This window comes from Sesamum indicum, linkage group LG8 (genome assembly GCF_000512975.1).
Source record: "Sesamum indicum cultivar Zhongzhi No. 13 linkage group LG8, S_indicum_v1.0, whole genome shotgun sequence".
Classification (NCBI taxonomy): Eukaryota; Viridiplantae; Streptophyta; class Magnoliopsida; order Lamiales; family Pedaliaceae; genus Sesamum; species Sesamum indicum.
In genome coordinates, this window is record NC_026152.1 from 16889859 (window position 1) to 16915673 (window position 25815).

The following is a 25815-nucleotide window of genomic DNA, read 5'->3' on the forward strand; positions in this document are numbered from 1 at the left end:
AATTGATAATTTTGACGTCACAGTTGTTAGTGAAACTTAATTTAATTGATAAAATTGAGGTTTCACGACTGTGACATGATGTGTTCATAGTTAATGGTTTTGTCATCATAGTGGTTGTATTAATTATAAGAATAAATTTGGTTTGGTATAATTATAAATATTTTTCGTTATTGAAAAATTACAAATATCCTTTCAAATAAAAAAAATATGTAACCCATAGTCATGAAGTGGACATTATTATTTTAACTTTGTTAAAAAAAATTAAAAAATTAAAAAATTATTGAAAAGAAAAATGAGGGTGGTAAAATAAATAACCTAAAGAGAATATTAGTTCGTAAAAAAGTATTTTTTGAAAATTATAATATAATTTATAATTCAAAAAAAGTATATAATCATTTTACCATAACAATTGGATAGGAACCTAATGGGGTTAATAGTATGGATTCGTTGTTAGACGGATGTTAAAATTAAGGAGGTATTAGTATTTTCTCAAATAATAAAGAGATCATTGTAATTATATCAAAATTTATGTGAAGTGTTTGAATTTATCCTAATTATAAATATTTGATATTAATAATTGATATATGAATTTTGATAAGTAGAATTTATACTTTTAATTGTAATTGATTAAAAAAACAAGAAAATGTACCCCTAAAGTTGACATCCTCAACTGGAATGGTGTTTGAATGTTGGACCTATACGACGTCGTAGTCTGCGCACACACAGCACATACTAAATCCGAGTGGGCGTTTCCATTCTGCAACTCTGGTGTTTTACTCTCCGGACAGCTATATGTGAGGACTGTCTGACTGTATATATTCAAAGAGCTTCACGTTCATTAACAATGGCGGATTCCGAAACCCTAGTTGCTGCTCAGACGTCTGGCGTAGAAGAAGACGCCAACAGGAACGAAAACCAACCCATGCCCGACGTTCAAAACCCTAGTGACTGTTCGGACTCCGAATCTGACTCCGACTCCGACTCCGAGGATGAAGCCCAAGTGAAGGAGCAAATTGAAGCCCTAGAAACAGCGCTATACAATAATCCATCAGATTATGATTCTCATGTCCAAGTAAAGAACTTTTAGCATTTCCTGACACATATATAGATACTGTTTTACTTATCTTTGTGAAAAGATATCCATAAGCATGAAAATATTGCAGTTTGGTTGGGAAAAGAGTTTGGGTATGTAGACCAGCCATATTTGGTGCGTAATCCAGGTCTGCCTGACGAGTGAAGTTAAATTTGTTATCTGTTACAGACTTCAGAAATTGACTAAAAAATGTGTTAGTTATATGTATGATGTTAATATTTTGTCATGTTATTTTCATATAAAAATAATACAATGTTAACAGCTGATCTTAGCAGCATATATAGCACCATAAGTGAGAAGAGCTTATGATTACAAGTCTTAAGAATCTTTCAGCTACTATGCTTCCTTTTGCGGAGTTTTTTACTTGAAATTGGTTGGGGGTAAGGGTACTGGCGGTTGAAATGCTTTGTGGAGATGTTACGATGACCATCCCATTGTTTTGGTACATGAGATGTCTAGTTTTTCTGATCTACTCCACTCTCTGAGTAGGATATATGGACTTGTTTTGGGTGCCTATGGTACCTATTCATGCCGATGTTTTAATAGATTTTTAGTTTGGCTGCAAGTACGTCTTTGTTTGACATCTTTATGTTACTTTTGATACCTAACCTTGCTGAGGAAGCGTAGCTTCCATCTATGCCCCTTCTATTGCCTTTAAACAATGAATTATTTTCTCTCGATCATCAAGATTTATCTTTAGATATTTATACGAATCTGAAGGAAAATTTCCGTAAATCATATAGTAACCCATGCATGTGCATATCTTTATAGGCATCATATTGACTTGTCTGCTTTCCGTCCTAAGTTTGTGCTTTAAAGACTAAGTTTGGCTATTCCTGATGTTGATTTATTTTTATGTTTTCTGGTTCTTGTAGTATATTAAAATTCTGCGCAAGCAAGGGGACTTAGAGAAGCTGAGACAAGCTAGGGAAGCAATGAGTTCTTTGTTCCCTTTGACTCCTGACATGTGGCAGGAATGGGCTAAAGATGAAACTACTGTTAGCTCTGGGTTTGTTCCCTGTTTAGTTATCTGGCCTGTTGCTTCCGTGGTCACTTGTTTGTTTGATGGTTCCCAGCATATACACCACACTAGATTTATGGGGTGCTAAAGAAATGTCTTTCATTGTGACAACTTTGTCGGCCAACCATGGTTACACTTATTTTTCTGTTTTATCATAAATGTATGCTTGAAATAAGTAACATTCTTTCAGGCTTTCACCAGTGTGCATTATGGTTTATTAGGTATAATGATGAAAAACCCATAATAATTTTAGGCCAGGCCTATGAGAAGCTCATATGTTATCAAGCAATTGGTGAAAATGATCATATATTACAATATTAATTGTGGGCTATTATTGGCATGATGTTTAGTAAGTGGTCCAAAATACTCGATGTAACCAAGTATTTCCCTAAACCAATTAGTCTAATCACTCGAATGATCTTGAATATCCATTGGAAGGAAGTCAAAGTTTAACAGTTTAACTTAGTCAAAATTAGCTTATTAAACGAAGTTTTATGACAGATTGAACTTACAATACTCTAGATTAGGAGAAAAACTGACTGGTCTCTTGTAAACTAAACAACATTCTAATTCTTTTCCATGACGAAGTCCTTGAATAAAAGAAATCACATTTTGGAATTGTATAAAAGAAGGTCGATTCTCTGTTAGTTTTCGGGTGTAAACTTATTTGCATAGAAGCTATTCAAGACATGTCAATATTGTAGGAAGGATGCTGCCGTATTTCCTTCAGGTTATCTTTGGGTGCATGTTTGTCTCATTATAATGAGGTAGGGCCTACGTCTATTGAACTTATATTTGCTTTTCTTTTCTTTTTCAGAGTGGAGGCGTTTCATGCTGTCGAAAAGCTTTATGAGCGAGGGGTGTCTGATTATCTGGTAGGTTCTTGCAAATATTTCTCAAGAAGTAAATGAAATTAGGAGTTAAGTTGTCCAGGTCATGTTTGAAGTAGTATCAGGCTGATATTCCTAGTAAGTTCTAGATAAGTACCATAAAAGGGGTGAAATGAGCCAATTTGCACCAATATTTACTCTATTCAGAGCTTGCATAATCTGTCACAGAAATGCGATTCAGGTGATAGTGTTGGCTGAGGATCTGGTCAGTAGCTAGGTATGTACAACCACAATACTGAATCAAGTAAGAATTAAACAGGTAGAGGATGTATAAAAGTGACTTTCTGGTAAACAGGCAGTTGCATCTTATTTCAACAACTACAATATTGACTATAATAAGTAGAATGGGAATGGTAATAGATGTTTTCAAAGTGTATGCTTCTGCATTTGCAGGCTGCTACTTCTATAAACCTGGCGTAATCTCAGTATCAACATTTACTGATAAGTTTGGTCCTCAAATTACCACAAAAGTAACTTAAACTGAGGTTTCAGTGTCATAGTTGAGTTCACATGATAAAATGTACTGTTCGATATGATTGGCTCCCTGCCACCTACTTTGACCACATCTTTTTGTGTATCATTCTGTTTGTTAATGTCACTTTTTCTGGGTCAGGATTGGGTAAATCCGAGGAAAATGATTATTTTAAACAGAGTGCTATGTTCTCTGGAATATAGGTAGATAAATTATCTGCATCATGGATACAAAGAGAAAGGCTACGTCCTTATCCTGGTTTCAGTTTAATTGCCCTGGAGATGGTCAAGGAGTCTAATAAATGTAGATCTCAGTTTAACTTGTCATTTCAAATCAAAATAATGATTAAATGGAAAATGGAGGTTTAATAATTCCCTAGTGGAAGTATTTGCTGCATATATAACTTTGGCTACTAATGTCCTCTTATTTTCAGATGGGTGGGACCTGACTGCTTTCAAGTAAGATGTTGACTGATTTTTCTTTGTGCAGTCTGTTACCTTGTGGTGTGACTACTTAAATTTTGTCCAAGAATATGATCCATCAGTCCGGGAATGTTCTGCCGCGGGCATCTCAAAGGCAAGGAATCTCTTCGAGCGTGCACTGACTGCTGCTGGGTTGCATGTTACTGAAGGTCACAGGATTTGGGAATTGTACAGGGAGTTTGAACAAGCTATTTTCCTCACCATTGGAGAAACTGATTCTGGGGTTAGAAAATCCTGTTTCTTGTTTGTGCTTGTTCTCTCATGTGGCTTTTATTCTTATGTGTTGATATTTGTGTCTGACGTTGTTTTATGGTTAGAAAGTGTTAATTATGGTGTTCACTATGACTAAGTTGTTTTTTCCTTTCATCTTTCATGTTTATCTTCGTGTTAACTGTCTGGTGAAATTAATATTACGTGTATGCAAATGCTTGTCATAATTCTGTGCTTCTCATCAGATTTGTGATTACTGACGTTTAAACATGGCCCTGTGGCAAAAGGGCTTTACTTATCCTATACTGGGAAAAAGGAGCTCCTTGCAAACAAAAGAAGTGGCTCTCTTAACTTATCTACTTCACCCACACTAGTAGTTATCACATAACCTTATCAGTGATTGCCTGTGCGCCCAATCTTGGCGTCAATACCTGGGCTATCCTTGTTGATTTAACTTTTCCTTCTCATTTAATTTTGTTTTTTCAGTTATTAGTGTATGTATGTAGGAAGTTCCTAACAGTATTATTCCACTTGTGTGATTTTATTCATGCATATACACTGTAAGATACCAAACAATTGGATGCAATGTCTGTAAGAAAATAGAGAAAGGAGGAGCATAGAGAAACAATTGTTGCTCTTTCCGGGCTTTTATTTGCTTATACTTCCTTCTTTTTCCAGTTTGTTTGCTGTAACTGTTTCCATAATGAGTAGATGGATATATGAAAGATCTGGTCTTGCATAGATGTTTTGATGCTTTGCTTCTCTCTGCAGTCCAGTTTCCTTCATGCTTTTTTCCTTCATTGGTTATTTGTTGTTTGCAAAAGGCAAGATTCAACAGCTACATCTTTAGATGACTGAATCCAAGTAATACCCATCCAACCTTCCAATATTTATGGGGATGATATTGCCTTAAGGAAATGAATTCTTGTTAGTTCTTGACTGATATTGGCACAATTTCCATGACGCCAGTTGCTAAAACAGGACTAGCATGATGACATGACTTGCATACCCGTGAAGCTGTCCTTGGTATAATAAGTTGCTAACCAAGCTTGATAATTATGTAATGAACTTAAATCTAGCTTGACATTAGCTTGAAAATAAAATGATTTATAATTCCAAATCCTCTACTAAAATAATAGTATTGTATGGGTTGGGACGGTTTGCTCATATGATTGGCCAGGGCTGGGCATTGTGGTCATTTCTCTGAAAGTCTCCTTTTTTGTACACATTCTTCTGCGAATTCATCATGTACCAAATTATACTGCTGGTTGGATAAGGTATTGATTTCCTAGAGCTCTTTTTCAATTTGAAACTGATTATTGTTCTTCAGAGGGAATATATCTTCTTGTCACACGCAATTTCCCGTGCCTGCTTCTTTTGAAACACTACTGCTGAATGTTGGGGAAGAGTAGGTAATTGCAATTACCAAGAGAATATTTTAATCAGTTGGCTTGGAACTTGTATGTTTACTGATCGAAATAGTTCTATGCGTTTTGAAGATAGAAGTTACCTTAATAAATTGTAAATTCAGAAGAATGGCTGATTCTAGTGAACTCTTTGTGTTTTTGCATGTATCTTCATGAACTTTCTCAGCTAGTTGTAATAAACTAATTGGCCATTTCTTTCTTGTCAATTGGTATGCTCTTTCTCTAACCATGTAAGTTTCTGTAAATGATGTTGGCTTATTATTTTTCAGGCAAAAGAAAAGCAGATCCAGCATATACGAAATTTATTTCATCGTCAGTTGTCTGTTCCCCTTGCTGACCTAAAATCAACTCTTCTCGCCTACAAGGCGTGGGAAGCTGATCATGAAAGTTCCATTGATATTAACAGTGAAGTATTGGAAGGTCTTCCATCTCATGTTGTCTCTGCATATCAAAAGGCATTGGAGATGTTGAATGCTCGTTCTCATCTTGAAGAACAAATCTCCAAGAAGGAGATTGACTCAGAAAAACTTGAGGAGTTCATGGTATTCTCTTTATAACATTCACTGTTTGTCTGCGTGGCAGTGAAGTAAAAGTAGTACCTAAAAACAAAGAGTCAGATACATCAAGTATTTAAAGAACATGGCGTGCTTAACTGCATATGAAGAAAATGAGAACTTTAATTTTTTTGTACCAAGGTGTAGGTTTAAAATGAACATAGATTGAAGAAAATGAGAGTTTCAATTTATGAAGGAGTAGGGAAAATTTATACAGATGGAAATGTGGATAGAGTGTTATCGTTCTAATGCTGAATAGTTGTATGAGGTGCAAAGTAAAGACAACTGAAAATTTAATAGTAGTTTCCTTCAACTGACTGATATAGGTGCCTGGATTTTGTTTCATTCAGTATGCAGTATTTCCCCTAACATGTGCTAAAAGGATACCGATCTGGATACTTCATGGAAAGGGTTCATAGTTTGATTTATATATTTGCGCTCTCAGCTGGTGCTCTGACCTCTTTGAATTTGTTATTTTACTATTGCAGTTCCTGCTTGTACTTCCTTGTTTGCTATAATCTGTGTTTCCACATACCGTTTTCTTGTAAATCAATTCTGTTAATGAAGCATTGCTATTTTCTATACTTAACATACATTTATAGTTTTCTAATAGGCAAGTGCGATTTGGCTGTAAACAATCATTTAGTCTCTTATCAAAATAAAAATGAAAGAAAACAACCAATTGTTCTGTTTTGTTTAGATGAACTTTTCGCCACTCCCTTGGATGTAGTAGCTTAAGGGCATGTTAATTATTGTAATTGATCTTATTAACTTTTCCTCTTGTTTTGGGGAAAAAACTCAAATGTGGAATATTGTGTGTGTGTACCATTTCTTCATCTTAGTTATTCTCATTTTTAGCCGTTGCAGAGAGCCTTTTTTTTAATAGTTTCTCGTTTATGTGTTTTCCATACGGTTTCTTTGCTATGTTGTTGAAATGATGTTTATCTGTAACTTGTTGATTTTTTTCTCACCTAGCATGTTAAGGGATTCGGTGATGTACAATTCTAGTGCATATATGGCCAATTCTAATTATTACTAGAAAGGAAATGATACAAAACAATCTCATCTATGAGTAAAAAGAGTTCTATTTGCAAAATGCAATAGCATTTGTTTCTACTTATTTCACTCTTTAATATTTTTGTAAAAGGTTATTAACGGGTTTTCATGTTCGTGCAGACTTACTTGAAATTTGAGCACTCGTTTGGAGATCCAGCCCGTATACAGATCTTGTATGAACGTGCTATAGCTGAGTTTCCTGTATCTTCTGAGTTATGGCTTGAGTATACAAAATACCTAGATAAAACATTCAAGGTTCTTGTACTTATTTTTGTCTTGTTATACTGACTGATTTTGTCTTTGGATTACATGTACCACACTCACATCTGAAGCTGATCCATTATTGCAGACTGCCAGAATTGTGAGGGATGCTTATTACAGGGCCACAAGAAACTGCCCTTGGGTAGGAGAATTGTGGGTTCGTTACTTGCTCTCGCTGGAGAGGAGCCGTGGTTCTGAATACGAGTTATCAACTGTATGTTTCTAGTGTAGACCTGTAATGTCCTTAAAAGTGATGTTTTGTCTGGCTGTCTAAAACCTCCTATATTGTTTGAGATTTTGATAATTGCACTTTCAATATCGCTTTTATTATTGCTTTATTTACTGTTGTTGGAGAGTTTGGTTGTTTTCCCAAAGTGCTATTTTTCCCTTTCTTGATTTGCATCTTTTTCTTTTATCACCTATTTCCTGAAGAAGCTGTTTTTGACATTCTAGTTGCTTGATCTGGTAAACTATGCAAACTGTTTTGGCATCTTTTTGGCTTTGGGTTGGCATATCTTGGAACATATTATCATACATGTATTTAGTGCTATGACTTGCCTGAATATAGACTAGCAAAAATTGAGAAATAGGTGTTCAGCATTTAATTTTTTGGCGATATTTTGCAATGTTTTTCTGCATGCTGGTCAATCTAGAGCTCATTGTTATTATTTTATTCAACAAAATCATCAAGAACCTGCTCTGAGTTATTTACTGTGGTACTTATATTTTAATTCATATTCTGATTCTACAGTAATTTAACATTCAAGAATATCAAATTATGATTTGTCTTACAAGTTTGGAAAGTTTCACCATTAAAGCTCTATGTTATTTGTAACTTATTTTCTACAATTTAAATAAAAAAGGATGCATTCCAAAAAGCTATGCTGATGTTTAATGCATCTGCTGCTAGATTCATAGCATTGTTGTTTATTCAAATTATTAGCAATTTCGAACAGCCTACTACATATTTGTTGCTGCATGTATTCCATGTCATTGTCCATCTTACATTACATGCAGGATTAATTTGACTCGGGGTTGGGGAGTTTTTATGAGTCACATAATTCTTGTAACAAAATGAACTTTGAGTACATACTATTAATGTGCCTCCGGCATAGTAGTTTTTGCTTCCAAAAATATTTATAACTTCAGTTTATTTATGCACTTTTCTTGAGGGGATGCTTTGCTCTTGCTTTTCTTATTCTGTTTCTCTGATTTCTCATTATTCCAGGTATTTGAGAAATCACTCCTGTGCACTTTTTCAAGCTTTGATGAGGTACAAGGCTACAAGCATATGTATTATGATTAAATATTCTGGAAACGGTGTCAATTTATGTTGCTTGAGAGTTACTGGATATTGTTACTATTACATTTCAAGCTTTGATGTGCTACAAGCATATATCTTATGATTAATTATTCTGGAGATGTTGTCAGTTTGTAGATCTTTACGACTCTTGTGGAAAAATGAAGGGTAACTGTGACTTGGGTTATATTGATTGCCTCTTTCATTCGTTCAGCCGAAATTACAGGATTAGTCTAGTAAAAGATCAATGGAAGTATTGATATATTAAAGAGCAAATGTTGTTAGATTTCTTGAAAGGGTTAACGTTGAATATACCTTAGATAATCATGTGGCTAATGTAAATAGATGATTCGAAGTTACTGAAAGATATCTAGAATTGAAATCCAAGTGATGAGTGAGTAACCAAAAGCTTGGTAGGTTTCCTCCATTCTTCTGTGTATTATGTGTCTTCTACGAATTGCTTCTATTGGTTTTGAGCAAGGAAGGACAGAAGGAGAGTTATGAACCCTCCATATGCTTATTGTTTCAAAAATTGGTACTTTCTTAATGCAGTTTTAAATTTATTTACCTAGAGATTCTGTTTGTCCTTTAATATCATTGTTGCTTTCAGCAAGTTCCTAATTTGACCTGTGTTTTCTATTCCAGTATCTCAACATATTCCTCACTAGAGTAGATGGGTTAAGGAGGAGAATATCTGCATCCACACAAGTGGTGGATGGTTTGAGTTATGCAGCTATAAGGGATATATTTCAGGTTTAACACTGTAGCCTTTTTAACTTTTGATATCTGTTTTCCTACGCTAGCGACTTATAGTTTGCGGCAGTCTTTACCTCCCTGGTTCTTTAGCTTGTGGAGTTAGCAATGATTTCATCAAACATTAGGTATTGTTCTCTGTTTCATTGCCTTGTATGTTGAGTCTTTAGTTAGAGAACAAAGCTCTTATGAGTCTTCTAAACTAATTAAAACTCAAAGGATCTTTGACACATATGTTGAACTATCAAGGAATGTGGCTTTGTTGGGGTATCCACTTTGTATTTCTGAATGGATCACCTTGGAAATCTGATAAAGAAGACTTAGTTGTATTTGTTATTACTAAGCCAATTTGGTGATTTAGCTGGTTGACTAAACAGTGTGGAAGTCGGCTCAACTTTTTACAGAACATTGAACTGAATCAACAACCATCATCCGTTTTGTACGATTGTTGCATCTAGAAAATGCTGGCTTGTTAGTATACAGATCTTCACATATTCTCTAAAATTAATACATTGAGGTGATGTGAAAAAAAGAGCCCTCAAGACTTGGGTTAATATGCACATGCCTTTGGTAACCACACCTCGCCAATCTCTTTGTAGATTGATAGGCTTCACAAAAATGGAAGCTTCATTTGCATTTCTATTTATTGCTTCTGTTGCCGTGAGCAATGTATAGTTGGCGTTTTGCATCATTGAATCTTTGTTATTACATTACAGGGATCTAACTAAATTTTTGTGTTTTATTTGTGACAAGGGTCTGTGAACATTGTTTACGTTTCATTTATTTTCTTTATACTCAAATCAAATTCTATCTTTTGATTCCTTCGAGAATTATGTTAATTTATTTTGCTATTTTTCTTCACTATTATAATATTATACTTCTGGAAATTCTGCCTTCCAAAAGGCAGCCTTGCCTTCCCCTTGGTAAAATATTTTAGTACCCTTGGTATTCTGTTCGAGAGATAGTGTGCCGTTGTTGTTATGACTTGGTGAAAATCTGATATTGACATCTGTACGAGACCTTATACTTCTTCATCTTTAAACCACGGAACAGGAAATGTGCAAATAGTCAATTTTTGCTCTCAATTTTTTACTTATCAGACTTGAAGCCAATGAATCACTGCTTGGAGTCTATGCTATCTCTTTGAGTACTAGTTAACGCTTATGGAATATGGACGCACAGACACCACATACCCTCCTCTGTGAGAATATACCATACATGGAATTTTGGCTATATTTGGACTCTTGGATCTATGTCCTCAAGAAGGAGAATCCATTGACATACGTTTAAGTTCTTCTGATATTTAGTTTTATGTCCTGCGTCTCTTTCTAAGTTTCAAAAACTGCACTGCTTAATGTTTGCAGTCTGTTTTCTGTTGACCGCAAACTCTGTCCTGTGTTTATCTTGCATTTTTATTTACAAACAGAGTATGATGAGCTGTGTGATTATATGAATGCATCCTTGAGTTAGGTGCTGCTATTTTAATTAGTAAGGTCCTATTTATGATATAAAGGCTTACTCAATTTTTGGTTTCAGCGTGCATCAGATTACTTGTCCCCACACCTTAACAACACGGACAAGTTACTTAACATGTATAGTTATTGGGCCCGTTTAGAGTTAAAATTGGGAAAAGATCTGGTTGCAGCTCGTGGTGTCTGGGAGAGCTTGCTTAAGATTAGGTAACCCCCCCAACCCCCATCTCCCCTTTTCCTTGTTCTTCCTGACTACATTGCTTTGTATATCATAGAACTGTAGAACATTTTTTTTTGGTCTTTTCCAGTGGGTCTATGCTGGAAGCTTGGCAAGCTTATATAGCATGGGAGATTGAGATTGGTCATATAAATGAAGCTAGATCCCTCTACAAGAGATGCTACAGTAAAAGATTCCCTGGAACAGGCTCTGAGGTAAACTTTCATGCAGCAATAGTATTTGTTTATTTTGGAAGGAACTCCCTCCTGGACCATTTCTACGATCCTGATCCACATTGAGAAGTGTTTTAATATAAAAACATGCACTTGATTATACTTTTCAGTTCTTCCTTTTTCCTCCCTTACTGTTATGGGGGGATATCTCTTTCCTGTTTCCTTCTCCGTTTTTCTGGTTGGGTGATGGGGTGCCTGGATTAAGGATTCTTCTTAAGTTTACACAAAAAATAAAGTGACAATTCATGGTGGTTCCATTGTTTCCTCTCTATGGAGTTGGGAAAGGGTTCTTGTATCACTTTGGGAAAGGCGTGATTTGAAAGGGGAAGAATGCTTCTGAAACTCACTTGGGGAGGAAAAAATACAACTGTATGAGGTATTTATATATAGAGTCAGGTGTACTACAGTTACGTGCTGCAGATAAACTGTATACACGATGAATAAGGATAGAACTTATTTTACAGTAAGAAGAATTGAGGGAATTGATGTTAAGATTTATCGTAAAGCTGATGATTTTTGTGCTCCTATGCTGATGTTGCCGACTAAGAAAAGTGCAGCAAGGTGTAGAAGAGCATGCCCTAATGATATTTTAACTAGGATTTCTCTGCATTGGTGTTGTATTTACCATGTGTAGTTATTTGGCTGCTCCAATTGGAGTTAGTGCAATGGATTACAAATTTTTTTAGAGAATTTTCAGCCTGATTTTTCTGAGATTTTGATGAAAGAGGGGCTAACTGTCCCTGTAGCAACGTATGAAGGTACTTGTTCTTGTCTTCCATTTTGGGGAAGAAATGGTTCTGGGAAGAGAACCAAGTTAGTCAGGCAGCACAACCCGTTTAAACGCTGGTCTTTTCTCTTTCGTACAGTGTTATCCTATCCATGTTAGGAAAATCTAGGTGGGACTCTATATACGACATGGCTTATTTAGTTCCTCCTTGGAATTTGTGTCTAAGAATTCTGTATACCGAGCACCAAAGGTTAAGCATCTTAACAAACTCCATGTTAGTGTTTCAGATGACCCTTCCCGCGTCTTCTGTGCTATGATGGTAAAATGATTACCTGAAGAACTAATTCAATTTCCTACTTTGCTTTTGCATGTAGTTCTCAGTTTGTGTTTTAGTTCTCAGCATCAGATGCACTTCGCTTCACAAAGCTTCATCATATGTTATTGCTTTTTGCTTAAACCTTAAGCGGGTTTGGATCTGTCTTGTTGCACACAGTAGGTACATAACTTGGGATCACTTGACATGGAGAATAAGAAGTATGTAGAGGATTAGGATCCTTCGGTACAAAATTTTTGGTACTTCCTGGGTCTTTGGAGCATAAGACAGAATAAAAGATTGATATACATTCTGCGAAGACTCTTTAGGCTGAGAGTAGAACTTGAGTTGTTCAAATTAGAGGATTTAGCATAAAGCAATAAACAGGGAATGGCTGGATCATGTTTGTAAAATGGTTTGAGATGGTTATTCAGTATTCTGTTGGTATTGTTGCTCCGAGACAGAACAACTTGCTATGCTTATTTGATATTTTCAATGGAGGATAGTGTGACTTAACAATAAGTTAAAGACTTAGGGCATTTCTGGTTTGTTGGATTTGTTCCACTTTTGAATACCTGAATTTAAAGATGTCCGATTGGGGATGTAGAGTACCTTCTCCCTGTCACAACAGATTTTCGGCGGACTTCTCTAACAAAATAAGAATAATCAAGTCTTCTTTAAAATTTTTTTAATAGCATAAATTAATAAAATTTGTCAGAATTTAAAACTTTCAGATTGTAAAATGCCAATCTGCTCTTAAGTAGAGTATGAACTAATTTTTACCATCAACTCAGCTACTTGTTTTTGCGATGCATTAATGACTTATCCTATTATCTAAACCTCGAGAAGTCAGTGTAGATCATCGTAATATGGCAAGTATTATTGCACAAATACCTAAGAGAAAGGGAGTAGATATGAAAGATCAATTACAAACTGGGAAATCATTATTCTTCAAGCTGTTTCTTGTTTATAAGAGAATGCGTCATTAGACTTGACATGAACTTTGTATTTGTTTTTTGAAGTTTTGTTCATGTTTTTTAACTATGATAGATGTGATACCTTGAATTAGATGATACCTTCCTTTCCTAAAAAAACAGAATCATTCAGGACATCTGCCATTCTTGGGTGCGCTTTGAGAGAGAATATGGTTCCCTGGAAGACTTTGATACTGCTGGTCATAAGGTACTAACTTCTGCTTTCTACTTTTATTTTGCATTTGCCTCTCACACTGCTTATTACTTTTGCCTAATGAACTTTGAGGCCTATAATTTCAATAAAGTTTCTTTACTTGAAGGTTTACATGGTAGTGTGAGAAGCAATGCATTTCTTATTTTCGCATTGTGCTACATACCAACCACTTGTGCAGGAGCATAAGTTGTTTGTGGACAACCTTTAATTAAATCTGACTATGTTTCCTGATCATACAATGCATGCGGAATGTTGTGCCAAAAGATAAATGGGTGAAACAATTACTGATCCAAGGGTCTAATTGTACTGTTAGTTTATTTTTTGAAACTTATCCTCTTCGCTTATATTGTATTTTATGTGTAAGTAGGCTGAGCCCCCTACACCTCTATACACCAACACCTCTATACATCAATAGAAGTTATAAAGTTTGAGGTAATTCCCAATCATATTTACAGATTGGTGTATTTCCTACGAATGTTGTATATTGGGGGTGGGTGGGAGGATGGCAGTATGAATAATGTGTAAGTCATCTTAATTATTTGTTAACATCGTCAATACCTGCTAAAAGTAAAAGAGCAAATTGCTAAAAACTCCTAATAGTAATTGACTTCTTAGATTTAGAACTTTAATGGATCAACTTTTTTTACTGAAATTTCTTCTATTAGGTTAAAATTGATTTTTATTGCTGAAGATTTTAATTTTAACACCCCCATGTTTCATTTTGTTGCAGGTGACCCCTCGGCTTCAAGAGCTGCAGCTATTTAGGTTCCAGCAGGAGAGCAAATATATTGGTCCGGCTATAAATGAGAGAGAAAGTTCTAGGAAAACCGCTCGTGAAAAGAGAAAACCACCTTCGAGTTCGATCCATGAACAGTCTCCAGCTAAACGTAGCAAAAATATGGCTCAAGACTTGAAGAAAACAAAGGAGAATGATAAAGGTCAGCCAAGGCATGCAGCTGAAGCAAGTGAAGCTGCTGCATTAGATGTCAATAAAGCAGAGAGTACTGGCTTGCAGGAATCGAAGGATAAGTCCTCAAAACGATCTGTCCCTTTTGATGATCAATGCACAGCTTTTGTTTCTAATCTAAGCCTCCAGGTGCGTCATTGCTAGCATTTTCTTTTGTGACTGCTTGTCACTAAATCATGGACAGTATTATTCCTTCTCAATTATCTCATTAAGCTTTCTGCAGGCAACTGATGATGATTTGCGTAATTTCTTTGCTGATGTTGGTGGAGTTGTTGCTGTTCGGATATTAAAGGACAAGTTCACCAAAAAATCAAGAGTAAGTTCCAGAGACAATTTACTCACCTTGGGTTTATGAAGTTTACCTAGAGTCAAACTGGGTAAAGATGATGCATATAAGTATCCTTGTAATGCACCTATAGTTGATCTTCATATTATCTGTTAGAATTTTCTTTCATACTGGAAGCAGATACGCTTGCTGATCGTCATTGATGTTGGTATTGGCATCTACACTACACCTATGTGAATTATCCACTGTATATTCAGGTCTCCAGATCCTTGTGTCACTATATGCTGACTTCCATCAATGCAGTTGCTGATGAAGGAGCCTCTTGGCTCTTTTTGCTCTTGTTTGACCGAAAGTATCATGCTGTTCCATTGTTCATCTTAGCAGTTGGCTTCTCGTCATTATCTATGACCAAAATAGTCAACAAAATGCTGAACTGAAGTCAGGTCCTATTAACAGTCTTATCCAAGTCAGATACAGTAGCCTGGTTAAACTGAGACAGACTGGGTTAGGCTGGTCAAAGCAGGCCATTGTTCACCCAATAAATTAAAAAAATCTTTTTGTCTTCATAGTGAATCTGCTGGGTCCCCAGAGTTGGAGCTGACTATGTTTTGTTATTTGGGGCATTTACTGATCCATTTTTGTCGTGTATTGTGATGCTTTTGATGAATCAGATTGAGTTTGGGTGGTCCCTACAGTTTCCGGTTGGCTATTTTATATTTTCATTGGGGCTTTTGTGATCCGTTTTAGGTGGTTGACATTCTTGCCTAATTCAATAGTAGTGTTCGTGGAGCAACTTCAAGATTTGTTTGCTTTGACAGTGCAAGGAGCATTATTTTTGGTGGGTTTTGTAGATTTGTTCTATTTTGGGTGAACGAGTGGTTTCGTGGCTGAGTTGTTGATTGTTGTGTTCATGTTGTTGCTGCAATCAAAGAGGTGGATTCGGTTAAAATTGGATTGTGGATTGATGTCGTTGTTGGTCTGCCTAATTCTCAGAAGTCAGACTGCCTGAACTCATAACAAGTTGTTGCAGTGTCGTTTAGTTTTTTGAATCAATGTCCTGTCCACAGATCCAGTTGACTACAATTAGTTTGGTTGGCTAGTCACTGGTCAATTTGTGGTCGGCTATTTGCAAGTCATGTCATCATTTTTGTGGTCATTTAAGTGCCTTTTTCTTTGAATTTCCAATGGTGCAAGATTAATAGAGTCGTGGTATTTTTAGTTATTTTAAGTCTCCTTCAGATAGTTTTCTGTTAATAATGAATTCTGTTGGTTTCTTTGTGCACCTGGGACACATTGCTGAAGTCCTATGGTGTTCTTGTAAATACTTTTCCTATTTATTTTAACTTTTGTTCATGGTTTCACTCAATGATACCTATCATCTAGGAGCCTGATTGCTATCAGTTTAAAACTTAAATCAGAGATTCAAACAGTATAAAATCTTCGAAGCACATCTTTTATGTTCCTTATTTCTCTTGATAAGAGAAAAATACTTAGGTTAGATAGTAATCTAGACCTTGAGTGTGATCTCCATCAAGAAGTTCAGTAGCCTATTGTAATTATTTGCGCTCGAATTGTTTTACGCATGTGCATATGAGTTAGACAAACTATATTGATACTTGGTATTTTACCTGTAATTTTGTGAAGGGATTAGCATATGTTGATTTCTCGGATGATGCACATCTTGCTGCAGCTGTAGAGAAGAACAAGCAGATTTTGTTAGGTAAGAGATTAAGCATTTTGAAGTCAGATCCCCAGGGCAGGAAAAAGGCTGCTGGACGAGGCACTAGATCTGAGCATGGTAAGTTGAGACATTAGGTTGTTTCTATCTAATGAATTTCTTAATGCTGCCTATTTACACGGTTTATATTCCTGTTTTGTTCTCTTCTGCTGCTGCCTTGCCGCTTTAGTATAATCTGGTTGAGGTTGACACTTGGCATTATTTTATATGACAAACCTATATGCTCCATTATGTGACTCACTTCCACATCTGTAATACTACTTCCAACTTGGGTTAGGGAAGTTTCCTCGACCTTGTTGGTAATTGGTTTCTTAGAGATGGATTAGATCAGTAACCATGAGCAGAGTGTATCAATGCTTTGGGACCAATTGTTCAAAATAGAGGGATATCCACTGTGTAAAAGGGTTCGTCTTTCTAGGGATATTATCAGCTACTGACATGTGACTCAAAATCAGGAGTCCTAGAGCAAGTCCACTGTGAGTGTAGTTACGTTCGAAAAATGATTTATGTTGTTAGGTGTGTAACCAAAATACATGCCTCATGGGACCTTTTTTCCTTTCACATTTGAACTTACATGGTAAAATGCAGCTGTTGATAAAAGAGCATAAAATATCAGAAAAAATTCTACTTCTGGAGGTACTTGAACATCACATGTTTCTACTACATTTCTGATAGGGTTATTACTTGAACTCATGTCATTTATTTTTTATGTGTGCTTGAGCGCCCATAGTTTTCCACTTTCCTTGGTCGCTAAACAGTGCTGCCATCCAGTCGAGTAACAATTAATTACCTGTTCTGCTGTTGCATCTCAAATGACAGGCAATGCTGGAAAACGAACCAACAGTACATTGAAAACAGATTCACAAGAGACTTCCAAAGGGCAAAACAAACCACAGGCGCAAGCTTCGCATTCTAGAAATGATGAAGATGTCCAGCTGAAGGGGAGGAACACATTTGCAGTTCCAAGAAATGTGAAACCCCTGGGCTGGAGCAGCAGAAGTAAACCACAACCTGAACAAGATGAGGAACAGGAGGATGAGACCCCAAAATCCAATGATGAGTTCAGGAAGATGTTCCTGAAAACATGATTGTCAAAGTACAAAACCAATTTACTTTGCATCAAGTAATTAGTGGCTTTGTTGAAATGATGAATGCCATGACCAGTGCCTCAACATATGATATCAAAGTGGATTTGGCTTATAGATGTTATTAGTCTAGATGTTTCTCATTAACTGATGTGTATGTATGTTATGTTGAGATTATAACATACTCTGTTAGTCGTGTAAAACAGTTGAAGGATACTTTTGATTCCTCGGATACGGATGAGTAGTGGTGATTGGGCGACTATGTTGAAACCTGTGTTTGACAGATAGCCTATTGACCGATCCGTATGTGTTGTTGCAGAGGTGCAAGAATATGCAACGAGGTCAAATCGACATTGCAGATTGTAGGGCCTACCTTCCCATTTTGCCAACCCTAAACAGAGTAGTTTAGTTTGTATTGAGCTTGTGTTAGTATGGTGTAGTTAGCATGTTATTCATAAAATCTACATCTTAAAAATTACAACTAAAGTATACAAAAAACCCCCCACAAAATTTCAAACACTAGAGAGTATAAAGAATCCAAAACCAAGCCTATTTTTCTTTTAAACAAATTTAGAGAACTACACAAATATTTCAGAAAGGGAAACAACCATAATCATCATCATCATCATCATCGTCACATAGCACTCCATCCCAAGTGGGCATCAACTCTGTTGACATGAGTATTGCAAGAAACAAAAGAAATCTCAAATCAGAAGCTGAAATCCCACTTAAAAAGAGTGGTGGTGGAGAAAACAAAGATGATAAGCCACTACTGCCACTGACTACCCTCCCTCTTCACCTCATGAGAAGTAGATGACAGATAGATAGTGGCAGAAGAATAAACCAAAACCAACACCTTTTGCCTCCTCATTTTCATCTTACTCTCAGCCCTTCGTCTTCTCCACTAACTCTGAGGTATCGTTCCCAATCCCCCCAACCCCACCCCACTAAAACGACGCTGCCACCAACTATAAATCCCCACAGTATGCACACGCATCATGATATCGATCCTCTCACTGTCAACCAAACAATTGCATGTGATATGACAATGTTGACTACGATCCTGTTTATTTTTTATTATTAGATTGTATAACTAAAACAGTATCTGTAAAAAGTGTTTAGATTGCATTATGTAGGTTCATTTCTAATTCAAAAGCAAATACTCATTACAGTTTAGCTTAAATAACATCCCAAACAGTCTTAAAGAAAATATAGTATTATCTATACATGATTTTTTTTATCTTGTCACTCAAATAACTTACATTACAAAGTAAATAATTTAAGTGGACTAAATGCAACACTTCATCGGCTGCGCACACGCACACCCACACCCATCCTCTCTACTTTAGAGCTTTGATATATGTTCGATTTGTATATAAAAACAAACAAAATCAATTAAAACATGGTGAACTATGTATCTTATAAAAATACAAGTAAATATTAATGACATTTTTTTTGTTGTTTTTTAGACACAGAAAATGGATAAATTACATTTTTGGTCCCATAAGTGGACCCGATTCCAATTTTAGTCCCATACTAAGTGCAATTCGTACATTTGGTCCCGTAAGTGGATTTTTTTTTCAATTTCAATCCTAGTTGGGGATTTTCGTTAAACTTGACAGCTGCTGCCGATTGCCGTTAGGTCGTTTCTCACGTGATTTGCACGTGAGAAATTTCACTTCATCTTACGCTGAATAGAAGGAAAAGACTCAAATTTACAGCAGTCAAAAGCCCTAATTTTTTCCCCTTTTCACCTGCGCTTCTTCTTCTTCGTTCACCTGATCTTCTTCTTCGTTCACAGGCGCTTCTTCTTCGTTCACCGACGCTTCTTCGTCGTTCGTTCACCTGCGCTTCTTCTTCGTTCACTGTTCCCTGTTTTGAAAAAAATCCTTTTTGCTAAGTTTTTTTTCTTTTGAAATACTATTGTTCCCCGCTTTGAAGGCAAGGTTTTGGTGAGCAAAGTGTCGGCCATTGTTGAAGGCAAGGTTTTGGTGAGCGTGGGTAATTGACATGGCTATACGCGACCCCTCAGTTTTCGAAGCAATTCGGGTATTATAACATTTGCCCTTGCACACATCGGCGGATCTTCCCAACGAAAAAAACCACATCCACTTCTTTTTTCGTACACCCAAAAAACCTCCTACCTGGGTTGTCGTCGGTCCATGAAGTTTTCGAAATCGCAAGCCTTCCACAATGACAACAATTTTCTCTACTAGCAGCCATATTTTGTGAGATTTTTTTCTACTAAATGCAAGAGAAATGAAAAATTGGGAGTTAAATAGAAGGAAGAGGGGTATAGTGTAATTTCCCACCAAATTGTTGATTTTCCCTCCAATTTTCCATGTTTTCCCTCCATTTACAACAGCACCTAACGGCAATCGGCAGCAGCTGTCAAGTTTAACGGAAATCCCCAACTGGGATTGAAATTGAAAAAAAAATCCACTTACGGGACCAAATGTGCGAATTGCCCTTAGTATGAGACTAAAATTGGAATCGGGTCCATTTGTGGGACCAAAAATGTAATTTACCCACAGAAAATTAAAAGGAAAAAGTACACATTATAAATGAGCAAATTATCCTCATATTGCATTAAATGCAAAATAAAAAGAAATAAAGTAATGAAGACTCTCCTCCTATTGTCCACTGCTTCGTTCATGCACCATCACAACGTTCTTATTTGCTTTCCGTCATGCAATGGAACAGCAGGATTCTGCCAAATCGAAGGGAAGTTCCTACATTAATTTCTTCTTCCTTCTCTGTCTTTGTCCTCCATTATTCCCACGTTTGAAAAATTCCACAAATTTCTCACTCTTAACTAAGTGGGCCTCTTTCTTTTATATGAAACTTGCTAACCATTTCTTTTTTTTCCCCCAGTAAAAACATGTTTCTTTTCTGGTATTCATTTGCCATCCTTTCTCTTACCACGTTTCTATCTCGAAAACTAGGATGTTTCCCCACCAATGATTGTTGCATCGTGATTTACAACTACTGAATATATTTTTTTAGCTTTACCAATACCATTGTTCTTCAGTTAGTTTGTTTTGGAGGAAGTTCATTACATTGATTTTTATCATCTGAGAGCAGCATGAATTTGTTGTCCCTCTTGGTGCTTTTTTCTTGTCTCTTTGTTGGAGGGTTTTCAGCTGATAAAGTTTCAAGACCCGAATTTGTGAAAATTGGATCAATTTTCTCGTTCGGTACTATAATTGGGAAGGTGGCAAAGATTGCAATGAAAGCTGCTGTTGAAGATGTGAACTCTGATCCCACCATTCTTGGAGGGACCAAACTGGTTTTCTCCATGCATGATTCTAACTACAGTGGCTTTCTTGGCATCATTGGAGGTACGAAATACTTAGTTTTGCACGTATTTGTTGTTTTTGTTCTTGCTCATTCGAGTTAGTATATGTTGTCCCCATTGTAGAAAAGAGTTGAGTGTATGTATGATAGATGAATAAGTCTCTTTCAATTCCTCTGGCTCACAACAGGATTGAAGTACATGGAGACTAATACAGTAGCCATAATTGGGCCACAAGCCTCAGGAATGGCTCATATTCTATCACATCTTGCAAATGAACTCCATATCCCAATGCTATCGTTTACGGCATTGGATCCAAGCCTCGCCTCCCTTCAATACCCTTACTTCATCCAAACTGCCCCTAATGACCTGTTTCAGATGACAGCCATAGCCGATATGTTAAGCCATTTCGGTTACAGAGAGGTGGTGGTTGTTTACCCCGACGATGAGCAGAATCGGGGCAGTATAACAGCTCTAGGGGAAAAGCTTGCAGAGAGGAGTTGTAGAATCACTTACAAAGCTTTGCTTTCTCCTGAAGCCTTAGCAACTAGCGAAGAAATCATGAATGAGTTGGTTAAGGTATCGATGATGGAGTCACGTGTAATCATTGTTAGTGCCTTTGCTGTGATTGGGCTTAAGATTTTCAGAGCTGCCAATAGACTTAGGATGATGGACAGGGGATACGTGTGGATCGCCACGGCATGGCTGTCTACCGTATTGGATTCCACTATGGTTTCTGGCGAAGTTGCAAAGTCTATTCAAGGGGTTCTCACATTTAGGCCTCACACGCCAGATTCTGAGAGGAAAAAGGCGTTCTTGGCACGATGGGACGAGTTGAGTAACAGTTCGATCAGGTTGAACCCTTATGGCTTGTATGCATATGACACCGTGTGGATGATTGCTAGTGCCGTTAAGGTGTTCTTGGAGAATGGTGGTAGCATCTCTTTCTCAAACATCTCGAGTTTGAATGGTTTAGGGGGAGGGACCCTGAGTCTTGGTTCCTTAAGCAGATTTGATGGAGGGAAGCAACTGCTTAGCAACATATTGCTGATGAATACGACAGGTTTAACAGGGAGAATTGCATTTGATTCGGATAAATCCATGATACGTCCAGCTTACGATGTCCTGAACGTAATCGGGAACGGTTACAGGCAAATAGGGTACTGGTCTAATTATTCTGGCCTTTCTGTTGTGCCTCCGGAGGTACTTTACACTAAACCACCTAACCGTTCAAGTTCAAGCCAACAATTGCGTGGTGTGGTATGGCCGGGAGGAACGACGGTCAAGCCTCGGGGGTGGGTTTTTCCTCATAACGGGAGACAGCTGAGAATAGGAGTTCCAGACAGAGTGAGTTATAAAGCTTTTATCTCGAAGGATGATAGTACAAATGAGATCCATGGATACTGCATCGATGTGTTCCTCGCTGCCATAAATTTACTGCCTTATGCGGTTCCTCATGAGTTCATCTTGTTCGGGAACAAACACGACAATCCAAACTATGCAGAGCTTGTAAACATGATTGCATCCAATGTGAGTGTTAAGGACTATTAATAGTGAATGCTGTTATAGGAATTTGTATTTGCTGTACCATAACAGGCTATACGCAGGAGTTGGATGCAGTTGTTGGTGATGTTGCAATCGTGACGGACCGTACGAAGATCGTGGACTTCACCCAGCCGTATATAGAGTCGGGGCTAGTTGTCGTGGCACCGGTCAGGAAGTTGAACTCAAGCCCTTGGGCTTTCTTGCGGCCGTTCACTCTTACAATGTGGGCAGTCACAGGGGCATTTTTCCTGATTGTTGGAGCTGTAATTTGGATCCTTGAACACAGAATCAACGATGATTTCCGTGGTCCGCCAAAGAAACAGTTCATCACTATTCTATGGTGAGTTGGTTTCAGAGAGTTTTGGTGATTTGAGTTTAGTTATATGTTACCAGAATATCATTCTTTCCCTGTCTTCAACCTGCAGGTTTGGCTTCTCAACTATGTTTTTTGCACACAGTAAGTGTTCACACCATTTAGGCCAATCGAATTTGATGGAAGCATAGCCTAATGTATTGACTTCCAACATTATTTTTCAGGAGAAAACACCCTAAGCACGCTAGGCCGTATGGTTCTGATCATCTGGCTCTTTGTGGTTTTGATAATCACCTCAAGCTACACGGCGAGCTTGACATCGATCTTGACTGTTCAGCAGTTGGCCCCATCCATAACAGGAATTGAGTCCTTGATCAAAAGCCATCACCGTATCGGATACCAAGTAGGATCCTTTGCTGAAAACTATCTAAACGAGGAACTCAGCGTCCCAAAATCCAGGCTCGTTCCTCTTGGCTCCCCTGAAGATTATGCAGACGCACTAAAGACTGGGAGAGTTGCTGCAGTCGTGGATGAACGTCCCTACATCGATCTGTTCCTCTCATACTACTGCACGTTCCAGGCCGTCGGGCAAGAGTTCACTAAAAGTGGGTGGGGATTTGTGAGTATATACATCTCCAAACTCAATATCATAAAATCAATAACACAGCAGATGATGCTACAGTCATAAGTTAGCTAACATTTAATAACACTTGATAGGCATTTCCAAGAGACTCCCCACTAGCCATGGACATGTCTACTGCAATCTTAACACTATCAGAAAACGGCGAACTTCAAAAGATACATGACAAGTGGCTCAACACGAGAGCTTGTTGGCCGGCAAGCGCTGGGGACGTAGAGCAGCTTAATCTGAAGAGTTTCTGGGGACTTTTCCTCATATGTGGAATTGCATGCCTTATTGCTCTGCTCCTGTATTTCTGCTCAATCATCCAAAAGTTTAAACAATATTTTCGACAACAACCACAGCCATCATTGCAGAGCAGCTCGCGGTCCATACGGATCCAAAGATTCTTGTCGTTCGCAGATGAGAAGGAAGGGGAATCAAGAAGCAGATCAAAGAGAAAGCAGATGGAAGCCTTGTCGGGAAGGAGGAGTGGACGGCAACTTCCAAAATCGAGTGGGAGTGTGAGTAATGACGCAGGCATTTTCCCTGAGGGGCAAAACGGCAATGCAAGTGCTTACTTTAATTGAAGTGAAGTTGCTGATCAGCTCATCAAGAATTTATCTAAAGACAATTACAAGCTGCATCCAGTGTTTGAGCAAACTCACCAGCAAAATTGCAGGAAGAAATAAGAGATGAGATGAAGTTATGTAAGTGGTTTCAATGCAACATTGCAAGTGTGTCTGATAGTCTACTCAAGACAGCAAATATGGCCTTAAACATGGAATTTTCCGAAACATTCTTGGCTAATGTTCGTTCTTGTTCATGAATTTCACTATATTCAAATCCACAAAAATCATAATCTTTACATCCTTTGATTAGAGAGTGCATTATTTTAATCATGTCTGAAAACCCTTCAATCTTCTGCATGCTTTCAAACAAAGTAAACCATCAGTCTTGCTTATTGCATGCCTTATTTTTCAAAGAGAGAGAAACATATATAAGACAAGACTTTACATGTTGGGCCATATATATATATATATATGGGTTGGCTTGCGTCCATGACACAAATGTCTATCTTGATTTGAGGTTACATATATACCTATTTATACAAGTGAAATACACCTATCAACTATAAGAAATGGAGAAGATCACTAAAAAATTAAATGGGAACTTGCTTCTAAGAGTATTTGCCAAAATCTCTCTAATATTTGTGTTGTAAGTGATTGAAATGTGAGTGTGGAGGTCTGAATCTGCAGATATATAAAAACATGCACGCTTATGACCATTCCCAATACGCATTTCCCTTGTATGTAATGTATAGGTCGTAGGGAACATGAGCCCACAATCATAAATCCATTTAATAAGAGAATTTACAACTTAGACTGCCATGTCATCAGATTCACTTAAAACTCCAATTTAAGTGCTGGCATGGCTTACGATATGGAACGTTTCATTCAAATTGGCCGAAAAGGACAAAATTGCCATAATTATTAAAACTACAGGACCAAATTGCAAATTTTAATTTTTGAACATGGTCAAACTTGCCAATCCTTAACTTAGATTATACACATTAGATTATCAAATCCGGAAGCATAAGTAAGTATACTTACTAGGCCATGGATTAAATGACAAATTTGGAAACAAAATTTTGGAAAAAATTGCAAGAAAAATGATTGGTAGATTCTTTCAAATTCTTATTCAATCAAACTGATGCTTTGTATTCTTTAGATTGCAAGATTTCAGAAGGCCCAAGCCTCAATCATATTCATAAAAGAAAATATCTCCAACAAAAATCCAATATTTTGATGCATTTTGCCATCAAAAGCGCCTCATATGTATTTACTTGACAGTTACCCAAAAATAACTTGAAGTTGAATAGTGGACCACATTCAAAAAGCTATCACGCAGAGATAGCCAAGAGCACTACTTAAGTCATGCATGCTTCTAGGCAATGAGGAACATAAACATTCATGTAATAATCTCCAATTCACGACTTATCTCGTGTTCACTAAAACTATAAAGCAATCTGTCAAACAAAAATGTATTCATAATAACCGTGTCGACGCCTTGTATTATCTTGATGTGTAAGAGTTTATTAACTTGCACCCAATCATTGAATTAAATAACAAATCTTTAAGGAAAAAAAAGGTGCAAGCGCTGACAAATTGAATTCAAATTCCATTCATTGAGGGGCTGTCTGTTTCTCTGCTCTCTCCTTGGCATTGGATCACTAAAAACACCCTCCCTGCTCCACTCCTTTTTCCCGCTTTCCAAACACACCTTTAACCCACGTCC

The 25815-nt window shown here is 37.1% G+C and overlaps 2 protein-coding genes across 3 annotated transcripts; both read left to right on the forward strand.

The window, feature by feature from the left end:
* LOC105169046 (squamous cell carcinoma antigen recognized by T-cells 3) lies at window positions 698–18045 on the forward strand. The gene is made up of 16 exons (XM_011089310.2): window positions 698–1072; window positions 1969–2102; window positions 2932–2989; window positions 3966–4181; window positions 5865–6137; window positions 7326–7460; window positions 7555–7680; window positions 8695–8739; window positions 9412–9519; window positions 11056–11198; window positions 11300–11423; window positions 13589–13663; window positions 14400–14765; window positions 14860–14952; window positions 16567–16720; window positions 17480–18045. Exons 1-16 carry the CDS (start codon window positions 845–847, stop codon window positions 17746–17748), a joined length of 2547 nt encoding a protein of 848 aa, XP_011087612.1. The 5' UTR covers window positions 698–844; the 3' UTR covers window positions 17749–18045.
* LOC105169047 (glutamate receptor 3.2) lies at window positions 20401–24389 on the forward strand. 2 transcript variants are annotated; one of them, XM_011089312.2, is made up of 6 exons: window positions 20401–21086; window positions 21231–22570; window positions 22648–22925; window positions 23011–23042; window positions 23123–23503; window positions 23616–23844. In XM_011089312.2, exons 1-6 carry the CDS (start codon window positions 20831–20833, stop codon window positions 23702–23704), a joined length of 2376 nt encoding a protein of 791 aa, XP_011087614.1. In that variant the 5' UTR covers window positions 20401–20830; the 3' UTR covers window positions 23705–23844. The 2 variants fall into 2 exon arrangements, with proteins under 2 accessions (XP_011087614.1, XP_011087613.1); XM_011089311.2 differs by having other exon boundaries at window positions 20403–21086; window positions 23123–23517; window positions 23616–24389.